At 36.7% G+C, this 24,333-nt stretch overlaps 1 protein-coding gene across 1 annotated transcript; it reads left to right on the top strand.

Moving 5' to 3' along the window:
* Positions 1–7,308: 7,308 nt before the first annotated feature.
* Positions 7,309–12,680, top strand: LOC130948965 (disease resistance protein RPV1-like). Its single transcript, XM_057877814.1, has 4 exons — positions 7,309–7,814; positions 9,406–10,504; positions 10,609–10,917; positions 11,016–12,680. The coding sequence occupies exons 1-4, from the start codon at positions 7,309–7,311 to the stop codon at positions 12,678–12,680; spliced, it is 3,579 nt and encodes a 1,192-aa protein (XP_057733797.1).
* Positions 12,681–24,333: the final 11,653 nt, after the last annotated feature.

Below are 24,333 nucleotides of genomic sequence, written 5' to 3'. Positions count from 1 at the left end.
GGTTTCATCAGAGAAATCCGCTTCACCACATGGTTGTCCAACGTGGTAATGGTAAGGAAAAACTCAGGTAAATGGCACATATGCGTCGACTTTACAAATTTAAACAAAGCTTGCCCTAAAGATGCATATCCATTACCTTGCATTGATAAGTTAGTTGATAACGCTTCTGGTTTCAAAGCCTTGAGTTTTATGGATGCATACTCTAGTTATAACCAGATTTTGATGCACCCAAAGGACCAAAACAAAACAGCTTTTATAACAGAACATGTAAATTTTTGTTACAAGGTAATGCCTTTTGGCCTAAAGAATGCAAGTGCAACATATCAGAGACTAATGGACAAAGTATTCCAACAGCAGATAGGCCGAAATATAGACGTCTATGTAGAAGATATGGTAGCAAAAACACCTGCGCAAAGGTCACATTGTAATGACTTGGTAGAAATTTTCAAACAACTCCGAGCATATAACATGAGACTCAATCCGAACAAATGTGCTTTTGGAGTCCAAGGAGGAAAGTTCCTTGGTTTCATGCTAACCTCGCGAGGTATAGAAGCCAACCCAGAGAAATGCAATGCAAGGCTGAACATGACAAGCCCAAAGACAGTAAAAGAAGTCCGGCAACTAGCAGGGAGAATAGCTGCCCTGTCACGTTTCCTACCCGCAGTGGCAAACCGATCTTATCATTTTTTCTAGACATTCTCTAAAGGCAAAAAATTCACATGGATAGACGAGTGTGAAAACTCTTTTTGCGGAACTCAAACAGCTCTTAACATCACCACCGATACTCCAGAGACCTGAGGCAGGTAAACCGTTATGTTTGTATTTATCAGTATCTAACCATGTTATAAGCTCGGTACTAGTAACAGAAACAGTGAGAAAGCAAAACCCAGTATACTTCATCAGTAGGGTACTACAACCAACAGAAACAACGTACCCGAAGATAGAACAGCTGGCACTAGCATTAATCACCACAGCAAGAAGACTGCGACATTACTTCCAGAGCTACACAATCATAGTACGAACAGACCAACCGCAGAGGCAGATATTAACCAGACCCGAGCTCGCCGGAAGGTTAACAAAATGGTCGGTCGAACTCTCTGAGTTCGACATGCAGTACAAGTCAAGGAAAATACTGAAGTCACAGGTGCTAGCCGACTTTATATCGGAGATGACTAATGACACACAAAACACAGAGGTCAATTGGAGTATACATGTGGATGGAGCGTCAAACAAAGAAGGCAGTGGAGCAGGGATATTGCTAAAGGAAGGAGACAAAGTGGTAGCCGAACAATCATTGCAGTTCCGCTTCAACGCAAGCAACAATCAGGCGGAGTATGAAGCTTTACTCGCTGGGCTAAAGCTCGCCCTACAACTGCAAATACCTCGAATAACAGTTTACTGTGACTCTTCATTAGTGGTGCATCAAGTAAAGGGCGAATTCCAGGTAAAAGATCCTTTGTTAGAGAAATATTGGCTCATAACAAAGGATCTCATTTCAAAATTTAACAAATTTGACATTATTCATGTAAATCAAGAACAAAACACCAGGGCCGATGTGTTATCCAAGTTAGCCACAACAAGGCAAGCCAAAAACACATCGGCACTGTCCCAGCTAACACTTGACAAGCCAAGTTTCGAGCAAGACACGATCTTAAGCATCATGCAGGTACCAGATTGGAGAACACCTTTTCTTAATTACATTAACACAGGTGCCGTGCCAAACGAAGAGCCGAACTTGCCGCTCTTCCGAAGAAGAGCAAGCTTCTATACAGTGCTCGGACATACCTTATATAGGTGAGGACACTCCCAACCACTACTCAAATGCATCAGCAATAAGGAAGCCGAAGAGGTTATGGCAGAAACGCACGAAAGGGTTTGTGGAAACCACATTGGCGGCCGAACATTAGCCACAAAAATATTGCGAACGGGATACTATTGGCCGACGATAAAAAGGGACTGTATTTCAAAAGTAAAGGCATGTGATAATTGTCAGAAGCATGCCACCCTCTCAGAAACCCCCGCCGAGGAACTCCACACCATAGAGGTAAGCTGGCCTTTTGATAGGCGGGGATTGGATATCCTCGGACCTTTCCCGAAAGCGCCAGGCCAGGTAAAGTTCCTTTTGGTATCAATAGATTATTTCTCTAAGTGGATAGAAGCACAACCACTAGCACATATAATGGCAGAGAAAGTGTGATCTTTCTTATGGAAAAACATTATATGTAGATACGGTATCCCAAGAGAGATAATCTCGGATAATGGGAGACAATTTACAGACCATAAGCTCGCTGCCTTTCTAATAAATTTTAACATTAAACATCATTTCAGCTCAGTCGAGCACCCGCAAACCAACGGACAAGTTGAATCAACTAACAGAGTTATCTTGCAGGGATTAAAGAAAAAGCTCGGTGAAGCTAAAGGAAAATGGACCGACCTCATTCCAGAAATCTTATGGAGTTACAATACCAGCATTCAATCCGCTACGGGAGAAACTCCTTTCAAGCTGGTATATGGTGCAGAAGCACTGTTCCCAATGGAAGTCAGCATCCCGACATTGCGGGCCGAGCTCTATAATTAAATGAATAATTTGCAAGCTCGAGCAACCAAGCTGGATCTTGTGGAAGAAGAAAGAGACATTTCAGCCATAAAACAACGAGCCAGGAAGCAGTTCATAGAACGGAGACACAACAAAAGAGTAATTCCAAGGTCTTTTAACAAAGGAGACCTCGTACTCAGGCGAACAGAAGAAGCTCGGAAGCCTCCAACACATGGCAAATTAGCAGCAAATTGGGAATGACCCTTCCAAATTCTCCATAATCTCAGAAAGGGGGCTTACAAGCTAGAAACCCTTAAAGGAGGTCAACTTCCAGGAACATGGAATGTCTCCTCGCTAAGGGAATATCAGTCATAACGCATGCTGTAAATTTGCGAATGATGGTACTCCTTTTCCCCTTCGAAGGTTTTTTCCCAAAACACATGGGTTTTACTCGGAGAGGGTTTTAACGAGGCCGGATGCCACAAATCATTATACAAATGTAACTTAGGTTAAAGCAAAACATTTTTTATCATGGCAGTTAGCATACATTTCAATCAACAACATTCAAAATTATCCGAGCTTCATACTCGGAACCCAAGATACACATGCCGAGCATAGTTCTCAGAAACATTCAAACTACAAAAGCAAGTCAAAGTTTCTCATAAAGGCTTAAACTGCCCTATCACTCTCATTGCGTAACTACTATTGCTTACTACTATCATAACTTTACCAAAATATTATATTTTATAAAGGATCAAACAGTCATCATCAAACCGAGCTCTATGCTCGGAAGCCAAAATATAACAACCGAGAATAAATACTCGGAACTATCCAGAAAAGCCAAACAAGTCAAGTACAAGTCTGAAAACTAAAGCACCATATACAAAGCCTACAAAATAAAAGCATAAACTAAAAAAGCCTAATCTGCCTTATCAACCAGGCTGGATCCCTCGCTATCACTTCCAGTAGCAACCTCGTCATCCACGAGCTCATCATTTACGACCACCTTCATGACATCAAGCTTTGAAGGATCAGCTTCCGGGTAAAGCACCTTGACCTGAGAAACGGCGCGATCAAAACCTTGGGCAAAAGCCTCATAGATTCCATTTTCGAATTCTTTGATCCGAGCAGAAAGCTGATCATTCTCGGACCCCATAACCTTCAGCTTTTTTGAGGATGTCTCCTGCAGTTTTTTCTCATTAGCCAACTCCAGCTCTTTCTTCTCCATGAAAGCAGAAAGCTCAGCAATCTTTTGGTCCTTCTCCTGGATGATTCCAGACAACTCCTCTACACAGGAAACCTCTTTTTCCTCCCGCTCCAAGGCAAGCTCCTGTGCCCGACCAATGGCCACGATCCGAGCACCAATCACCTACGAAAAAGAAAACAAGTAAATAGGTGACATTAACAAAAAATATTTACAACACCACAGCAAAACCTGTACCTGAAGAAATCGGCTAACACCAGCTCGGCCAACTTCATTAATCATCTTCATGTCATTCGGGAAACAGCAGAGTTCATCAGCCATGGTACTAAATGGATACAGCCTTGCCCACAGAGACCTAGCATGCTCATTTTCATCATACCCATGGAGCCTTTTTTGTGATTCATATGCAGACTCAACCATCTGCAGAATCATAGACGACTCCCCCTTACCCTCTAAGACCTCGGCAAGGCTACCTTGAGCTTGTCCTCTCTTTCTCTTATGCTTCTGCCCAGGACCATATTGAACCAAAGCAGCAGGCCCTTTCCCAACATTAGAAGAAACCTCTTTCTCACCTTTCTTGCGCTGATTAAAGAAAGACTTCAAACCTGTAGTAGTGATGGCAGGAACTTTCTCGGCTGCAAAATCATACATAGCCAAAATTAGGAGCGACAAGATCAAAACAGAAATAGGAAACAAATACAGTAAAACAAATTACCTATATGATCATACACAGCCTGCCTATCAGTATCCCATTTCAACATTTCGCCAACTGACAACAAACCTTTTGGATCCAAAGACTTAAACAAAAAATCCATCACGATATCATCGTCAGGAAGCCTATCATCTACATCCAATGCTTGATATGGCTCGGCACACCAAAATAAAGAAAATCTCTCGACTAAATGCTCGTTCAAATAAAACGAGAAATCCTCAGGTACACTCCTAACCCTTACAAACATGGATTTAAAGTCCTTAAACGAAGACTTATACAGACCAAACACAGCATGATGGGGATAGCTACTAAGGTTTACCCACAAGTCCCTATTCACCCCTTTTGCTTGAAATAAAGAGAAAAACAGCCTGAGAGACGGCGGATGCTCTAACAGTTCCATCAAAATCTCGAATGCTCGGACAAAACCCCAGGAGTTAGGGTGAAGCTGGGTTGGGGCACAATTCAACCAATACAAAATCCCACACTCAAACTCGGTAAAAGGAAGTCTCACACCCAACTCAGTAAACAGACAACTATACATGAAGAAGAAAGACCAATCATCTAGTCGGTTGCACACTCGGTCACCTCTCTCTTACAAGGTAATAACTCTATCCTAACATTACTACCCTCCCTGACCCAGAAATCTGACCCCAACAACCTCATTGACTCTTCATCATCAAACTGGGAGACATGCTCTCTCACCCTAGCATCCACCCAACCATATGGGTCACCCACATTACAGTTCTCCATCAAGAGCACAGAAACAGAAAGACAGAAAAGAAAAAAAGAAAAATAGGAAAAGAGTTAACACTGACCTTTCTTACTCATTCTCAGTCAGGTAGAAACACAAACTTTTATTTTCGAAACAAAAGCAGAATGAAGGAAAGGAGAAAACGCAACTAGGGATAACTCCTCTAAAAGACAAACGGTTACAATACCACAGCATTAAAGCCAGATTGCTAAAAAAGAGAAGAATTAAACCCACTACAAAATTCAATGGACATGGGCACCTAGAAAAATGGAGCAGTTTCACATCAATCATGTCATAATGGCGCGCAGAACGAGGCCACCAAAACGTTTTCAATTCTGCACAGAACCAAGCCGAGCTTGGGGGCTGTAAGGAGCATATACGACAACAACTCAGCGACCGAGGATTGCGATACTCCTGGTTCGAAAGCTCGCATTAGTCCTGTCCAAACCAAGGCAAGCTTGGGGGCTATGATACGTCACTCTTATCCTCGGTCACCCGAAAAGCTCGGCACACGAGCAGATAAGCTCGGCCTCACCCATTTGAGAAATAGGAAACGTGCTCAACAAACTTAATCACCAAAACAGAATATCATAACCAATCTACAAACTAGGACTTATCCACAGTAAACAGGTAAAACAACTCCTATAAAGCCGAACTAATATCCTCGGCTAAGAGTCAGGTTCCATTACTAGCTTTCATATTCACTTATTCACTCTCACTTAAGATTATCACTAACTTGAGCATCGGAGTATCTTCTGCAGGTGTTTCCGCCGCAGTGTTTGGTCCTGGCCGACGTATAGCTCTTCCTCTCTGCTGACGACTCACTCGGAAGTGCTTAAACTCGGCCACCTCATTACTCGGACGAATCAGTATATATTGCGAATAACAGATTAGAAAAAAGGTAAAATTAATTTTAAAATTAAAAAATTTATTAAAGAAAAAAGTACTACGCCAACTAATCCTAATTTTATTTTAGAAAACCTTCTTCTCTTCCCATCTCTCGCTAGCTATCGCCGAGTATCTTCCGTAGCGCTGAACGGATTTCTCATTGCATCGCCCCCACCCCGCCCCGTCATGCCATCACAACTTCTTCTCCTGCACTCTACAGCAACTATCGACCATGCAAGCGCAGCTGCCATTTATCCTCTTCTTTGATCTTCTGTGTTGCACCGCCTTGAATTGTTATTCATTTTATTAGGTATGTAAATAGTTGTTTTCATTCTAAAATAGATGTTTATTTAATTTAGATTGGATTTAAGTAAAAGTACAATAAACTTTAGTAGATGTTTATTTTATTAGGTATGTGGATGATTATTTTTATTCTAAAGTCAATGTTTATATATATATATATATATATATATATAATAGCCAAACAATAGACACTTAATTAACGGGACTTTCCAAATGAACGTAACAAGTAATAAGCAAGAAACTAACATTAAATGAAAAAATATATATAAAAAAAATATAACACACACACATCCCTGAGCCACAAGTATAAATCCTATAGCTAGAAGGCCAAAAAAGAAGAGAGAATCCCAGTTTTATTAATTTATTACCAAGTAAAAAGAGATGGGTTTGGTAGATATTGTTTATTTAAATTAATCGTTGGAGTATATCTTTTGACAATAATGTCCTTTAATTTGTAAGATAACATCATCCAGTGACGTCAACATAATAAGATCAGGCTAACCGCGGTTCAAATATAAAGGTGTTGTCTCCATTTGCACTCATGAACGCTAATGTGCAACAACAGGATCGGAGAATAATTCTGAATTGATTATTATTGACCAATATTGGGATCTGTAGAAAATTAGCAAACATGTAAATTAAACCTCTAATTTGATAACGGTTTCTCACTAAAAAGCTTTAATTTCGACATGAATAAGTGAATCAATTCAAAATTTAGTTAATAAAATTAAGTATTATAAAATATTACACATAAATAATGCTCCACGTCATTGATTCCCACGGAGAAGAACAGGTTCTTTTTCTTTTTTATATATATATATGAACCAGGATCAAAACATTTGATACAAACGTAAAATCGAGCAAAATAGACTTTGAGAGAAACCTAACTTTAATTTACCAAGAACAAACTAAAGATGGTTTTTATCGATCCTTATTATTCATCCTCGTCTCTAATTTCTGATGATCTCAAGGAATACGATGTGTTCATCAGTTTTAGAGGCGAGGACACCCGCGAAAACTTCACAAGCCATCTCCATGCAGCTTTGCGCCGAAACCAAATCGAAACTTACATAGACAACAGGCTTGAGAAAGGAGAAGAGGTTTGGACATCACTTGTCCAGGCCATCAAAGACTCCATTGTTCTCCTTGTTATCTTCTCAGAAAACTATGCTTCTTCGACGTGGTGCTTGAATGAGATCGTTGAGATCATGGAGTGCAACAACAAGAATGGAGGACAACATGTTATTCCTGTGTTCTATAGAGTGGATCCTTCGCATGTTCGGCGGCAGAAGGGAAGCTATCATGCAGCGTTTGCCATGCACGAGAAGAGTTCTAAGCACTCTCATGAGATGTTGGAAAAGTGGAAGGATGCTCTCTTTCAAGCAGCAAATTTATCTGGCTTTGATTCAAGCACTTACAGGTACGTACTTATAGTTTATAATATCAAACTAACCTACTACTTAATAAGTTTTAAATCATAGTGATATTTTGCTTTGGTTTTTGCTAGGAATTTTTTTTAAACTAATAACTAGTAAACAAAATAATGAACAAAGATTAGGTTTTTGTTATGAGAAAAAAGAAAAATATTCACAAATTATTAGTTGAAAAAAAAAAGTTAGTTTCTAACTAGCTAACATTTTCTTGAGGACAGATACTGAGAGGAGTTTGATCTATAAATTTTATTTAAATATTTCTTATCTTGACTAACATCATATATTATTATTATTATTATTATTATTATTATTATTATTATTATTAATAAAAATATAGATAAATATGTACATTACTACTTATTAATCTACCATATAAAATATTTTTCCAAAGATAATAATTATTCCTTTAGAAAATAAAACCACAAAAAATTTATCCCAAAAAATTTAGCTACGATAAAATTACTGTTGAAAGATCAAAACAATAAAAAGAATCTTAAAATATTTTATAATATAAAAAAATAATTAAGTATTAAATATATATTCTTTGAAAGAATTTTAAAATTAAATTTTAATGTATTCTTTGCAAGCATAATTAAAAAATAATACATTTTATTCATTTTAAATTTGGTGATTTTACGATCTTATAATTATAAATGATTAAAAATTTGAAAAGATAAAAAATCTAAAGATCAAATTGTGTTCTAATTTTTTTATGTATATTTTAAATAATTATTTAAATATTTTCATGAAAATTTCGATCAAATGCACAGTTATAACTGTGCTAAATATGAAATCTATTTGTCAATTATAAAGAAGTTTTTTTAATCATGTTTTTAACCCTTTTTAATCATTTTTTTCTTTTCATAGTAAAAAGCATTTTTAATTATTAGCTTTATCTATGGTTATAATAACAAATAAACAAAATAAAAATGTTTACGTTTTTTATAGGAAAAAAGTATTTTTAATTAGGAGTTGTTTAGATAAAGATACTTAAAACGTCTTTTTTTTAAAGATGTTTTTTAATAATTAAAATTTAACATATATAATCGATTAAACTATATTATTTTTATCAAAATTAAAAAGAAGAGAAGGGTTAGGATTTAGAATTCTTAATATATATATAAAATAGGGATATTGTAGTCATTTTTTATAAGAAATATTAATTTAGACTGGTTCAAAATTTAGTTTATTAATTTTTTAGTTAAATCGATTTGTCCGGCTTAATTTTAACAAAAATACTATGATTTAATTGATTATATATGTTAAATTTTAATGATTAAAAAATATCTTTAAAAAAATATGTTTTAAGTATTTCTAGCGTAAATGACTTTTTTTTTTAATTATCTCCCGGTCTTGGATTTGTATTCATTTAAGAGGAGTGCTAGGGGACAGTAAGTTTTGTAATTTGTAGCCATCAATTAGTTATTATTAGTATTTTTAATGGTGTGAGATTTTATCCAATAGTATAAAATTATTCACTTTTTTTTATGATTAAGTACTAACCAAATTTTAATAAAAGTACTGACTTCTAGACTTTCTCTTCATTTAATAATTTTGGGTTACATTTACGCATGTTAGGACTGAATCTGATCTTATTAAAGACATAATCCAAATGATTGTCCAGAAATTGGACCACAAATATACAAGTGAACTCAGAAGCCCTTTCATATTTGACCAAAACTATGCATGCATTGAATCTGTACTGACCCACTCAAGGGGTATTAAAACCATTGGGATTTGGGGCATGGGCGGCATAGGAAAAACAACTATTGCGGCTGCCATTTTTCAAGAGTTCTCTCCCAAGTACCAAGGTAGTTGTTTCTTGGCCAATGTAAGAGAAGAATCTTCAAGGCATGGCCTCAACTACATTTTCAATAGACTTCTTTCTGAGTTGCTGCACGAACATGTTCATATTAGCACTCCAAAGATTGTGTCTTCTGCTATAATCCGCAGATTGAGGCGTAAGAAAGTTTTCATTGTGCTAGATGATGTGAATACTTCTGAGCTTCTAGAAAATTTGCTTGGAGTGGGACAAGATTATCTTGGAGTTGGTAGCAAAGTTATTGTTACAACCCGAGATAAGCATGTTCTTCTGAGTAGATCAGTGGATCACATCCATGAAGTCAAGGAAATGAATGATGAGAACTCTCTCAAACTGTTTAGTTTGAATGCCTTCAACAAAATCCATCCTCCTGAAAATGGTGGATATTGGGATCTATCAAAAAGGGCACTTGCTTATGCCAGAGGAAATCCCTTAGCTTTGAAAGTTTTGGGATCATTTCTTCATTCCAAAAGTGAAAAGGAATGGGACAATGCATTGACAAAACTAAAGAGGATTCCTAATGCAGATATTCAGAAAGTGTTGAGGTTGAGCTTTAATGAATTAGATGATACAGAGAAAGATATATTCCTAGATATTGCATGTTTTTTTAAAGGGCAAGAGAAAGAAAAAGTGGCAATGATATTAAACGAGTGTGGTTTCTACGCAGATATTGGAATAAGAAACCTTTTAGACAAGGCTCTTATATCAATAGCTACGAATCAAAGCATACAAATGCATGACTTGATACAGGAAATGGGTCACAAAATTGTGTGCGAAGAATCTCTCAAGAACCCTGAAAAGCGGAGCAGAGTGTGGCAACCAGATGAAGTTTGTGACATATTAAAAAATGATAAAGTAAGAGAATAACACTTTAACAAAACACATCTTTTTTTATTTAAAATATAGTTTATATAATAAAAGTTTACTCTAATTTTAATTATATTATATTTATTTTTCAGGGATCCACTACTATTGAAACTATATACTTGGATTTGACTCAGCAGACAGAAATATGTATAAGCTCCAATGCATTTAGAAAGATGCCAAACCTAAGGTTACTGGCTTTTGCTAGCAACAATGGTTATGGACAAAAGAGAGTTGATTATACGTTGAGTCTTCCAACAAATTTGGAGTTGCCTAATAACTTGAGATATATTCAATGGGATGGATGTCCATTAAAATCTCTGTCAACCACTTATTGGCCTAGCAAGCTTGTTGAACTCTCCATGCCATACAGTGATGTTGAAAAGCTTTGGGATGGGCCACAGGTAATTTTTTTTCCCTTCTAAATTCATCCCTTACAATGATATAAGTTTAAGAAGGGAAATGAATATTAACTTGCTTGATTCATTGTATGTCACTGCAGAATTTTTCAAGTTTGGAGAAAATATATCTGAATGGCTCGAAACAAATGATAGAATGTCCAGATTTCTCAGGTGCCCCAAATCTAAATTCAATATGGCTGAATGCATGTGAAGGTTTGATTCAAGTTCATCCTTCTATTTTCTCCCTTCCAAAACTTGACTATTTAGCTGTGCACGGATGCAAAAAACTTAAGAGCCTTTCAAGCAACAATTGTTCATCGTCTCTTCGCGCAGTGGTTGCCTACGATTGCCCAAATCTGCAAGAATTCTCAATCCCAATTTCAAAAAATCAGTCCAATATTCATGTCCATTTGAGGTCAACTGCCTTGAAACAACTACCATCATCAATTGTGCATCTTAAAGATCTTACAAACTTCTCATTTCCAATAAGTGATCTCCTGATGGATCTTCCTGAAAAGTACACCAATCAAATCATGCTTTCAGACCCTAATAATCATGCATGTGACTCAGTGGCCACCTTACGTTCAATCCTACCTAGCCCTATCTTCCGTTATCTAAAACAACTGAAATTTGATGGATGCCAAAGTTTAACTGAACTTCCAGATAGCATTTCTTTGTTATCATCATTGTTGTTCATAATCCTGCATAACACTAATATCATGACCTTTCCAGAAAGCATTAAAACTCTTCCACGGCTCAAGATTGTTGTGATCTGTCATTGTGAAAGGTTACAACTTTTGCCAGCGCTTTCACCTTCCGTTCATGACTTCAAGGCCTGGGACTGCAAATCTTTGAGGACAGTGTCAAGTTCCACAGAACAACTACAGAGACAGCACGGTACTACTTTTATGTTCCTAAACTGCGTGAAGTTGGATGAAGAGTCATACTTTACTATTTTGAAAGATGCCATTATTAGGATGGAAATTAGGGCTAAAGCACAACAACTATCACCAAGATTAGAAGAAAACAGAAATGAAGAATGCACTGTTGTTGATGATGGGGATGGTTATGTCAGTGAGCATAATCCTAATGTTGGTAAGGTTTGTTATTTCTTGCCAGTTAGAGGCAGGAAACTTGATGACTTGTTCCATCATTGCTCTTCACAAAATTCCATTAGCATTCAACTGCCACTAAGTTCCAATTTCTTTGGTTTCCTATTTTACTTGGTTGTTCCTCCAATACAACCATGTAGCATGGGTGAAGTATTTGAAATTAGGTTTGGATTTGAATGTTACTTGGAAACAAGTTGGGGTGAAAGGACCCATATAGCAAGTTCGTCATCAATAGAATGGCACTGTGACTTTAGGCCTGGACTTGAGATGAATGTGTTGTCAGATCATGTGTTACTGTGGTATGATTCACAATGCTGTAAGCAGATAATGGAAATAATAGGAGGAAGAAATGTCATTGATGATGACAAGAATGCGAATCTGGCAGTCACGTTCTTTGCTTGCCTACCAAACAAGGAGGAAGTGGCTATAAAAGCGTGTGGCATCCGTTGGATATACTCAAATATGGAGAAGGAATCAAGAGGCTGTAGATTCAAGAGAAGTAGGGAAGTTTTTGAGTCAGAAGCCATTGCATCTCCAAATGAAAAAAATGGCTTGGAATGGATAGAACTAGTTCCTCCAGCAAAGAAATTTAAGCAGAACGTTTTGGAAGCTTCCTCAATCCTTGAAGTTGAGTCAATAGAAAACTTGAGGTAATCTTTCAATTAATAAATTGTTTATCATAATTGATTATTAAGCAATAATTAAGTTTAATTTATGCATGGTCTAGCCAGATTTGTTAATAATAATAATGAACAGGAAAAAACTCGAACAACTTTTGCAGATTCAACTTGATGGAGACTCATGTAATGCGGAGATGAATGAATGATTCAATGGTCTCTCTATCGGTCTATCCTTTTTTGTTTTTACCATGTTGGTGAAATCTAAACCCACGGTTAGATGCAAGAAAAATTGTGTTCACTTGCAATACTTATTATTATGTGAAAGTTATTAGAATATCATAATTAGAGAAAAAGAATCAGAAAAATATCAAAGAGGATTAGAAAAAAAAAATCAATGTAATTTATTAGGATATTATTCTATAACAAGTGCATTCTTAGCGTACTTTTGGTTTATATATTGGTAAAAACTTTGTAATTACAGATGAAAAATATGAATAACAAAAATAATATTTTTTTTAAATAATTTTTCGTTTCTTTTTTAAATTTTTTGTACCATGGTAACATGGTATTAGAATAGAGTTAGGTTCTAGGGATTCAAAATCAAGAATTTTTTTACAAATTGGCGATCATCACAAACCAATTCTGATTTGTCAATTGATTTTAAACTAAACGGATATGATTATCCATTATGGGCAACTCTAATGAAAAAAAGTAATTGGTGGAAGAAGAAAAAAAAAACACCAAAAAAAATTGCTTTAATATTATGGGTTATCCAAATTGATGGAAAAATAATCCCAAATCAATAAAAGTAAGTTAAAAAATTATTTTATAAATACAAAAGAGCTACCAAATCAGTTATATACTCACCGTATATTTAATTTCTTACATTTATACATGTTGCTTTATACCATCATTTTCAACAAAATAATTAAACTTGTATATTAATAACAAAATAATTAATTTTTTATGAACACAAAATATGTATTTTTATACTGTGAGGATTTGTCGGCTGCTTTTTATATCTATTTGGCATGGTTGATTTTTGTTCTATATCATGTTTTAAATTTTAATAGATTTTTAAAGATGTATTACTTTTGATTGGTTTGTGTTGATAATATAGCAAGTAATGAAAATAGATAACTGTTAGTTACAAATTAGTTATTGATGGATCTAGTTGAACTTGAAAAGGGGGTTGAATCAAGTTAGTTTAAATCTTAAGGCTTTAAACTTTGTTTTTTTTTTTTTTTTTGCTGTATCACAATTTGCAGGAGATTATTTGAAATAGTCTCATACGCAGAGCTGAAAGAGTAGGGAAGAGAAGATGAAGACCAGCATGTATCCTGGTTCGGATTTTTTGTGCAATGAATCATACGTCCAGTCTCCACCACAAACCATGGTGAAATTTTCACTAATCATTCACAGATTACATACACCAATACCATTGAATTTCTCCCTAATTCAACTAGTATCTACCCCCAAGCTTTCATCAACAAAAGCTTAGCTTCCCATAGTGCTGACCCAACTAGGAAGGGGAATCAACCAGATTCAATTTCCCCAAGTGCTAACCCAACTTGATAAGGGGAACTAATCCTAGTTCATAAACCCAAAATACATCAGAAATCAGTGGCTATTTTGCATTACTCTTACCTTTTCTCTCTTGGCTTTTGAACCTCACATAATTGCCTTTTTCAAAACAGAAAATAACGCAAGACAGCCATAACACAAAGATCAGAATTAAGCTTGAGTAGAAGAAAGAGATTCCAGCTTTGTTTTAGAGATGGTGCTCTGAGTGTGTATTCTCCCTCTTATGTCTTGAAATGGTGGGATGAAACTTGTTATATATTTTCAACTTGGCTTCATTGTTGCCTCTTCCATTTTCTTGTACCAGCTGCTCGTTGGAGCTGTCATAGCTAGCAGTAGTCCTTCTTAACCATGCTCCACTACCTCTGCTGCTTGAGGAGCTCGACCACTACCTCTGCTGTCCTTTGCTTGGCCTTCTTCCTTGGCATGCTCTTCTTTTATATTCTGCTCCATTTCCTTGCTACTGCTGCTTTGTGCTCTTTGCTCGATTGTGTTTTGCTCAACCATGATCCTAGTATTGCTCAGCTGATGTCCTTGGGTTAGTGGTTGTCCTAGTTTCCTTTTCTTGCTTTCACAGAGCCACACATGTCCTTGCTGTGTTGTTGCCTCCTTTGTTTGCCAGCTGTCCTGTTTTGCTCATGATATAGACATCTGTCCTTTTTCTTTTGCCAAATGCATAGCCTTTCATTCTTGCTGAACGGTGAAACAAAAGAGAGGTATTGGGCTTGTGCATTTACTTGAAGCATCAAAGGAATGAACATGTAGCTTTGTTTGGCTGTGAGAGAATTAATAGGCCTGCCACAATAAACACATATTAAACAATATTGGGCTTTAAACCCAATTGAATGTTTGTCATCATTAATTAACCCAAAATCAAACTAGGCTCAACAATCTCTCCCTTGATGACAAACATGATAAAATAGGAAAGTTAAAGCATAGTTGTCAAAACCGAACCGGTGATCGAACCGGTCAGACTACTGGGTCACTGGGTTACTGGTTCAACCGGTGGGTCACTGGTCGAACCGGTTGACTCGGTCATATATAAATAAAAATAAAAAATAGTGAAAAATTTAAAATTAAAATTTAACATACATATTTTTACTAACATTTTAAGAATTTCAAGTTATTTTAAAATAATATGGAATAAGAACAATAAATATTTTATTATTTTTGCTCTATTATAGATATTTTTATTTTATTTTTTATATTTAAATAACTATTATTTTAATTTTCAATAATTTATTAATTAATTTATATTTGTTATACTATTATAGAAATAAAATTAAAAATTAAATACATATTTTTAAAAATATATTAATAATAATTAAATATCAATTCTTATATATAATTTATGGTGCAAAATGAGATAATAAATTACTAATTACTCATTAATACAAAATACTTTCTCAATTTAATGAACAAAAAAAATAAAATATAACACAATCAATATCAATATATTAATATATTTGTATACTATATGTTGTTACTATGTGAATCCATATTTAAAAGGATAAAAAATATAAAAATTCAGTTATAGTTTATTATATATTTAAATTTTGTCGTTTATACTATTGAGATTCATGCTGGCGTAGTGGTAAGATAGGGGACATGAATGTTGGCTGACTTGGGTTCGAGACCTGTGTTACTCATTTTTTGAGTAATTTGGATAGGAGCTTCTACCATGGTTCGGCAGCGCACGGGTGCACCGTGGACCCGCGCGGGTCTAGCGAAGTATGGATGCGGACCGGCCGGTTTTCAACGGGTTTGACCACCGTTGACTGGTTTAATTGCGGGTCCGGTCCAAATTACTAACCGAACCGGCCAGACTACCGGTTCACCGGTTTTTTGGTCGAACCGGCCGGTCCGATCCGGTTCTGATAACACTGAGTTAAAGACTAATTTAAAAGAGTTAAGAACACTTCCCTTTTATGACATTTGGATTGTGAGTAGCTCCCCCTCAATGCTAGCATTACTCCCCATTGATCATGGCTTACATCTTTACCTGGGTAAAACTTAAAAACAGCCAAGACCAAAATTTCCAAGCAATATAATACTAATAGCACAGATCAGTAACACTAGGCATTGATACACAGCACATGACAAAATGAGTTAATTAGCACCACAAAGCATCATTGTTCTTAACAAACACTATTAACCCTTAAGGCAAAACTAACATTCCATTTCTTTTCTCCCCCTTTTGTCATCAAGGGAGAAAAGGAAAAATCTGTACAAAATTTGTTAGTGGCTGGTGCATATAGTTTAAGTAGCAGAGTAGTTAAGATCTTTACAGTCATCCAAAAACTTAAACAATTTCAAAAGAAATAAACTAAGTCATAATCACAGATGAGATTAAAAGAAGCTAGGCATCAAAGTTGGATTCATCAGAGGTTCCATCGTCCTCCCCCTCATTGTCAGAAGTTGTGATCCCAACCTCGATATCCTCTACAAAGTCTCTCAAAATCCGAATCTTTCCTTTAGTCTTTTTGAGAGCATTTTCCTCCAAAACTTGGACCCTTTTGTGCTCAACACCATGATGGAGAAGAAGGTCTGTCAGATTGGGGAATTCTTCAAGCATATGCTTCATGATGCGTGTCATGGTCCTGACCATAATAGAGGTGGATGGGGGAATCAGAGGATCCTCATCAACAGAGGGAACATCAGTGCTGTCATCAGTTTGGCGACGCCTGGAAGCTGTTTTCTTTACTGCACCACCCCCTTTGATATATGAGTTACAATCTTTTGCAATTTCAGCCCCAAAATCAACATTGTAATATTGAAAAATTTTTGTAAGAAGCATGCCATAGGGTAATGCATTTTTGGTACTGACACAAGCATACATATGTCTCACAAGCAAGTAAGCAAAAGAAATGGGGATTTTCGAAAGCAATGCATACAAAACCAGTGTGTCACAAAATGAAACACGTTGAAAAGAACCGCTCTTAGGTAAGATGATGTGATTTACAATCCGATGCAACTAGGCATGGACTGGACCAAGAGACTTGTGAGTAGGAGTGTTACCTTCCAGGAGAGGGATATTGATGCAGACAGTGCTTAGAGCATCAAAGTAAGAGACATTGAGCGTTTTGTCCCACTTACCAGAGGTGTAGACATCAGGTCCTCGGTTCTGGTAGTATAAGGCTTTGCCTAAGTGATATTTGTCAAGAATGATCACTTTGCCTTTAACAAAAGAAGCGATTCTCCTTTCTTTATAGGACATGTTGCTATAGAACTGTTTGACCAAATCAGGGTAAATTTTTTCTTTGATGGACAGTATGGGTGCCCAACCTTGATATGCAAACAATGGGGTAAAGTTCAGACCTTTCCTACAGAGTTTTTCTAGATTGACAAGCTTTAGAGGGATAGAGAGTACGCTTGTAAACGTCTTTGTAGAAAAACAGGTAGTTCATGAGAGATTAAAAACGGCGACGATCATAAGATTCATCAGGAAAATCAACATAAAAGGACTTGTAAGCAATAGGATTGGAGAGTCTAGGTTTAGCAACAGGACAAAGATGAAAGTAAATGACTGTACCACAAGTATGGCGAGGCTGAGTAGGGGGAATCTCTTCGTCTTCGTGAAGAGGCCTCTTTCCTCTGGAAGAGCTGGGTTTTGACGAACTAGGCTGAGAGGTGTTTGGCGGAGGAGGAGGAGAGGGGCGAGGAGCAACGCCAGGACGGCGAGCAGTGGTCTTAGTGTGGGCCATGTCAGGAGAAGGATTTGGTGGTGATGGTGGTGAAGAATGAGTAGGAGATTGTGAGGGAGAAGGGTGTGTGTGAGCAGAACGGTGGGTGCCACTCTGGGAGTCTCTGCGGGCGGCTCTCTTCTTTCGTGCCATATTTATTGAGGATTGGTTCAAAGAAGATGAAAGAGTGGAGGGAGTAGTGTGAATGGATGCATGTAATGGGGAGTTAATATAGGTGTGGAGGAGTGCAAAGGTTGCATCTTGAAAACAGGTAAAAATGAAAACTTTAAAGTGGTTTTGAAAAACATTGAAAGTTACAGCTGTAACCTTTGTACGTTTCAGATAAAAACAAAAGAAAACAAAAACAAAAAAAATAGATTTGAAAACAGATATAAATGAGGCCCAAAATGAGTGAAAGACATATTTTCAAAAGAAATGAAAAAAGCAACAATGAAATGGGCTTGATGGATTCAGTAAGGAAAGCCCATTTGTTTTGAACTGCTCCAGCACGAGATGTCCATCATACATTATGATCAAGTTTGAATCCAGTAGGCTTCATAGTGACTCAATGAGGATTACTCATCATCTGCCAAAGGAAAATTCTCACCGCAATTTATAAGACAAAACACAAAAAATCTCATTAGCAGAGTCATTAAGAAAACAAAGATAAAGCAAGAATGCCCAGTTCAGTTCGTAGCTTGCAGAACCTTTCCTCTATCAAAGGTTTGGTGAAAATATCTGCTAGCTGACCTTCAAAATTAACAAACTGAATATCCAAATTTTCATTTTGCACATGTTCTCTTATAGAATGAAATCGAACTTCAATGTGTTTTGTCCTTGAGTGCAAAACAGGGTTTTTGGAAATATTGATAGCACTCATGTTGTCACAAAATAATGGAATATTAGAGACATTCAGTTTATAATCAGCTAGTTGAGTTTTCAGCCATAATAATTGAGAACAACAGGAGGAGGCTGCAATATACTCAGCTTTGGCTGTTGAAAGTGCCACAGTAGCTTGCTTCTTGCTAGACCAAACAATGAGAGATTTTCCAAGAAAGCAGCACATGCCACTTATACTTCTTCTATCAATCCTGTCCCCAGCAAAATCTGCATCACAGAAACCCACTAATTGAAAAGAATCAGTCTTAGAAAACCATAACCCATAATTAGTGGTACCAAGTACATATCGGATGATCCTCTTGACAGCTGAAAGATGGGACTCCTTAGGCTTTGATTGAAACCTGGAGCAAACGCCAACACTTTGGATGATATCAGGCCTTGAGGAGGTTAGATAGATTAGGGATCTAATCATCCCTCTATAACGGGTCTCATCAACATCTCTACCATATTCATCCTTATCAAGCTTGATATTAGGATGCATGGGAGTTCCCATTTGCTTAGCACAATCCAGCCCAAATTTCTTGACTAGTTCTTTTGCATATTTTTCTTGATCGATGAAGATGCCTTCTGCAGTTTGCTTGATTTGCAAGCCTAAAAAGAAATTGAGCTCTCCCATCATGCTTATATCAAATTCATTGGTCATAAGCTTAGTAAAATCTGCACACAAATCCTCATTAGCCGAACCAAATATAATATCATCAACATAAACTTGCACAAGAATAAAATGATCATGATAGTTCCTAATAAATAAAGTGGTGTCAGTGGCTCCTCTTTGAAAGTTGTTTTTCAATAAAAATGAGCTAAGCCTCTCATACCAAGCTCTAGGAGCTTATCTTAAACCATACAAGGCTTTAGCTAGTTTGAAAATATGGTTAGGAAAAATTTTGTTTTCAAACCCAGGTGGTTGAGCCACATAAACCTCTCTATCTATTATGCCATTGAAGAAGGCACACTTTACGTCCATTTGGAATAGCATGAAACCACAGTGAGCAGCATATGCTAGGAGCAATGTGATGGCTTCCATTCGAGCTACAGGTGCAAAGGATTCATCAAAATCAATCCCTTCCTCTTGATAATATCCTTGAGCAACCAATCTAGCTTTTTTTTGGACTATAGATCCATCTTCACCCAGCTTGTTTCTGAAAATCCATTTGGTGCCAATGACTTTCTTTCCATTTGGATAAGGCACCAATGACCAGACCTGGTTCTTCTCAAATTGCTGCAATTCCTCCTTCATAGCTAACACCCAAGATGGATCAGCAAGGGCTTCTTGGATGTTTTGAGGTTCAACCTTTGATAAAAGAGCAATGTTGTTGGATTCGGCTCTTTTCAAAGATGAACGAGTGGTCCTACCAGTGGAGGGATTTCCAATTATGAATTCTTCAGGATAGTTTTTCAGAAACCTCCATTCTCTTGGTCTTCTTGACTGGTTTGAGGATTCAGGTTTCTCTTGATCAACAATGGTCTCTGCATCAGTGTTTTTAGCTGTGACAGGAGATAATTCCAAATTGTCTCCTGCAGAATTAGGATTTTTGCTGCTAACAGGTGCAGCTTCATGAGAACTTGGATTTTGTGGAGTTGGTTCAGTGTTCTTCGGTAATTCAGCTTCAAAACCTATACTATCATCAATGCAAACACCGGGAACATTGTTAGATTCACAGAAAGTGACATGCATAGTCTCCTCAACTATTTTGGATTTCTTGTTGTAAACCCTATAGGCCTTGCTATTTGTGGAGTAACCCAGAAAAATGCCGTCATGTGTTTTAGGATCAAATTTTTCTAAATTTTCTTTGATATTCAGAATGAAACACTTGCATCCAAACACATGAAAATAGCTAATATTGGGAGGATGCCCTTTCCAAAGTTCATATGGGGTTTTCTTTAAAAACTTCCTAATAATAGTTCTATTTAAAACATAGCAAGCTGTATTCACAGCCTCAGCCCATAAGAACTTGGGAATTTCATATTCACATAACATAGCTCTAGCCATTTCTTGTAAACTTCTGTTTTTTCTTTCCACAACACTATTTTGTTGAGGTGTTCTTGGACAAGAGAAGTTATGTGATATGCCTTGTTCATCACAAAAGGATTCAAAGAATTGATTTTCAAACTCTTTACCATGATCACTTCTAATTGAAACAATATTTAAATCTTTTTTCATTTTGAATCTTTTTACTGAATTTCTCAAAAAAAGAGAAGGCTTCATGTTTATGAGCAAGAAAGAATACCTAGCCAAATCTAGTATAGTCATCCACAATTACCATACCATAACTCTTTTCTCCAAGACTTTGAGTCCTAGTTGGTCCAAACAGATCAAGATGCAACAACTCTAATGATTTCTTAGTAGAGACATCTTCCTTGGGTTTAAAAGAGGTTTTAATTTGTTTACCCATTTGACAAGCATCACAAATGATGTCCTTATCAAATTTTATATTAGGAAGACCTCTAACTAAGCCTCTCTTTACAAGCTTAGAGATTTGGAACATGCTAGCATGTCCTAACCTCTTATGCCACATCCATTTTTCAATTTTCATTGAAGAAAAACAAGTTACATTTTGAACTTTTAGATCATCTAGAGTGATACCATAAACATTGTCACTTCTTTTGGCAACAAATAAAACAGCCTCTGTTTTCTCATTTATGACCCTACAATCGGATTTCCGAAAGGTTACAGCATATCCAAGGTCACACAATTGACTTATACTCAATAGATTATGCTTTAACCCATCAACTAAAAAGACACTATCTATGCAAGTTGAAAAATCTTTGCCAACCTTACCAATGACAATTATTTTACCTTTACCATTATCTCCAAAAGTGACAAATCCTCCATCATACTTGTTGAGTTTAATGAAGAAAGTATCCCTTCCGGTCATATGCCTTGAACATCCACTATCAAGATACCACATGTCCTTTTTCTTCTTGGATGTAAGGCAAACATGCATGTTCTTCAACTAACCTTAGGTATCCAAATCCATTTGGATCCTTTGATGTGAAATCTTCTTGGTTGCCTAAGAGCATTAAAATCATGAACAACTTTATATAATTTACTATCATTACCAAAAGACCTAAGAAAGATGAAACATTGAGGAAGATCATGACCATTTCTATTGCACTTGTAGCACTGATTCTTGCTCATTGATTTTTGAGGTTTGCTGAATCCTTTTGGTTTGAAAAGCTTGGAAGAGGAGGCTTCAGATTTTTTAAAGTTTTGTTTAAAAACAGCCTTATTTTCCTCTTTGAATCCAAGTCCAGATTTTTCAGATCCAAACCTTTGACTAGCTAGCAGTTTGTTCAGATTTTGAGAACCTTGAACAAACTTTGCTAAGTCTTCATTCAAATTTTTTATTTGTTCATTCAGCTTTTTGTTTTCAGAAATAAAATCAGTGGAAGCAGTAACTTCATGCTTGAATTTGAATTTTTCTAATTCAGCTCGCAAGGCAGTGTTTTCTTCTTTTAAAAACTTTTCATTTTCAGTTTCATTTGCCTTAACTTTTTTTAAAAGAAGATCATTTTCAATTCTCAAAGCCTCATTTTCTTTCTTGCATTTTGCATACTTATCCAAGAGTTTCTTGGAATTGACAGAGATGTCTTTGATAATATAGTGCAGTTCATCAATAGATAAGTCAGAAAGATCTACCTCATTTTCATCATCATGGTCTGCCATCAAACATAGCTGAGCTTCTTGATCTGAGCTCTCTGAGCTGGTGTCGTTCTCCAAGTCCTCCCATGTTGCCATCATTACCTTCTTTTTGTCCCTTTTTGATTTTTCGCCTTTTTTAAGTTGAGGGCAATCTGACTTGAAGTGACCAGGTTCCTTGCAGTGATGGCATGTGAACTTGACTTGATCTTTTTTGACATCTTTAGATGAGGAGCTTCCTTTGCCTTTGCTTTTGAATCTCAGTAGTCTTCTCATTTTTCTTGCAAAGAGCACCATTTCTTCATCTGAGAAACTGTCATCAGATTCTTCTCCTTGGGCTATCATTCTTGATTTTAGTGCTGTACTTTTTTTTTGTCATCTTTGTCTTGAGACATGTGAGTGGTTTCACAGGCTAGCAGCTTGCCTCTCAGCTCATTATAGGTGATTTTGATCAAATCATTCCTTTCAGAGATGGTTGTGCTTTTTACTTCCCATTTCTTAGTAAGACTTCTCAGGATCTTTCTCACTAGAGTTTCTTCAGAGTAGTTCCTTTCCATTGCGTCCAGATTGTTGATGATTATTGAGAACTTTTCAAACATTTGATCGATGCTCTCATCCTCCTTCATACTAAACATTTCATACTCCTTCATCAGCATGTCAATTCTGGTTTCTCTCACTTGCTTAGTGCCTTCGTGAGTGAGTCTGAGCTTGTACCATATTTCTTTAGCCGTTTTTGCACCTTGACACCTTTCTGAACTCTTCGAAACTGATTACGCAATGCATCAGGTTGATTGCTTTGGCATTGAGTTCAACCTTCTTCTTTTCTTCCTCTGTCCATTCACTATCTTCCTTTGCCACAACTTCTCCATCAGCATTATGTTTAGTAGGGACGTCTGGTCCGTTGAGAATGATCTTCCAGATGTTGTAGTTGATTGACTGCACGAAGACTCTCATTCTTTCTTTCCAGTAAGAATAGTTGTTGCCATTGAAGTAGGGAGGTCTATTATTAGACTGCCCTTCAATGAGAGTGAACGCCACGATGTTGGGATTCATGTTGTTGGCCATGGATCTTTGCTCTAAGCTGTGAAGCTTGCCTCCTTGAGACCTTGCTTTGGATACCAATTGATGGATCTAGTTGAACTTGAAAAGGGGGGTTGAATCAAGTTAGTTTAAATCTTAAGGCTTCAAACTCTGTTTTTTTTTTTTTTTTGCTGTATCACAATTTGCAGGAGATTATTTGAAATAGTCTCATACGCAGAGCTGTAAAGAGTAGGAAAGAGAAGATGAAGACCAGCATGTATCCTGGTTCGGATTCTTTGTGCAATGAATCATACGTCCAGTCTCCACCACAAACCATGGTGGAATTTTCACTAATCATTCACAGATTACATACACCAATACTATTGAATTTCTCCCAAATTCAACTAGTATCTACCCCCAAGCTTTCATCAATAAAAGCTTAGCTTCCCATAGTGCTGACCCAACTAGGAAGGGGAATCAACCAGATTCAATTTCCCCAAGTGCTAACCCAACTTGATAAGGGGAACTAATCCTAGTTCATAAACCCAAAATACATCAGAAATCAGTGGCTATTTTGCATTACTCTTACCTTTTCTCTCTTGGCTTTTGAACCTCACATAATTGCCTTTTTCAAAACAGAAAATAACGCAAGACAGCCATAACACAAAGATCAGAATTAAGCTTGAGTAGAAGAAAGAGATTCCAGCTTTGTTTTAGAGATGGTGCTCTGAGTGTGTATTCTCTCTCTTATGTCTTGAAATGGTGGGATGAAGCTTGTTATATATTTTCAACTTTGTTTCATTGTTGCCTCTTCCATTTCCTTGTACCAGCTGCTCGTTGGAGATGTCATAGCTGGCAGTAGT

Source organism: Arachis stenosperma, chromosome 9, assembly GCF_014773155.1.
Source record: "Arachis stenosperma cultivar V10309 chromosome 9, arast.V10309.gnm1.PFL2, whole genome shotgun sequence".
In the NCBI taxonomy this organism is placed as follows: Eukaryota; Viridiplantae; Streptophyta; class Magnoliopsida; order Fabales; family Fabaceae; genus Arachis; species Arachis stenosperma.
This window is presented reverse-complemented; position numbering and strand designations above follow the sequence as displayed.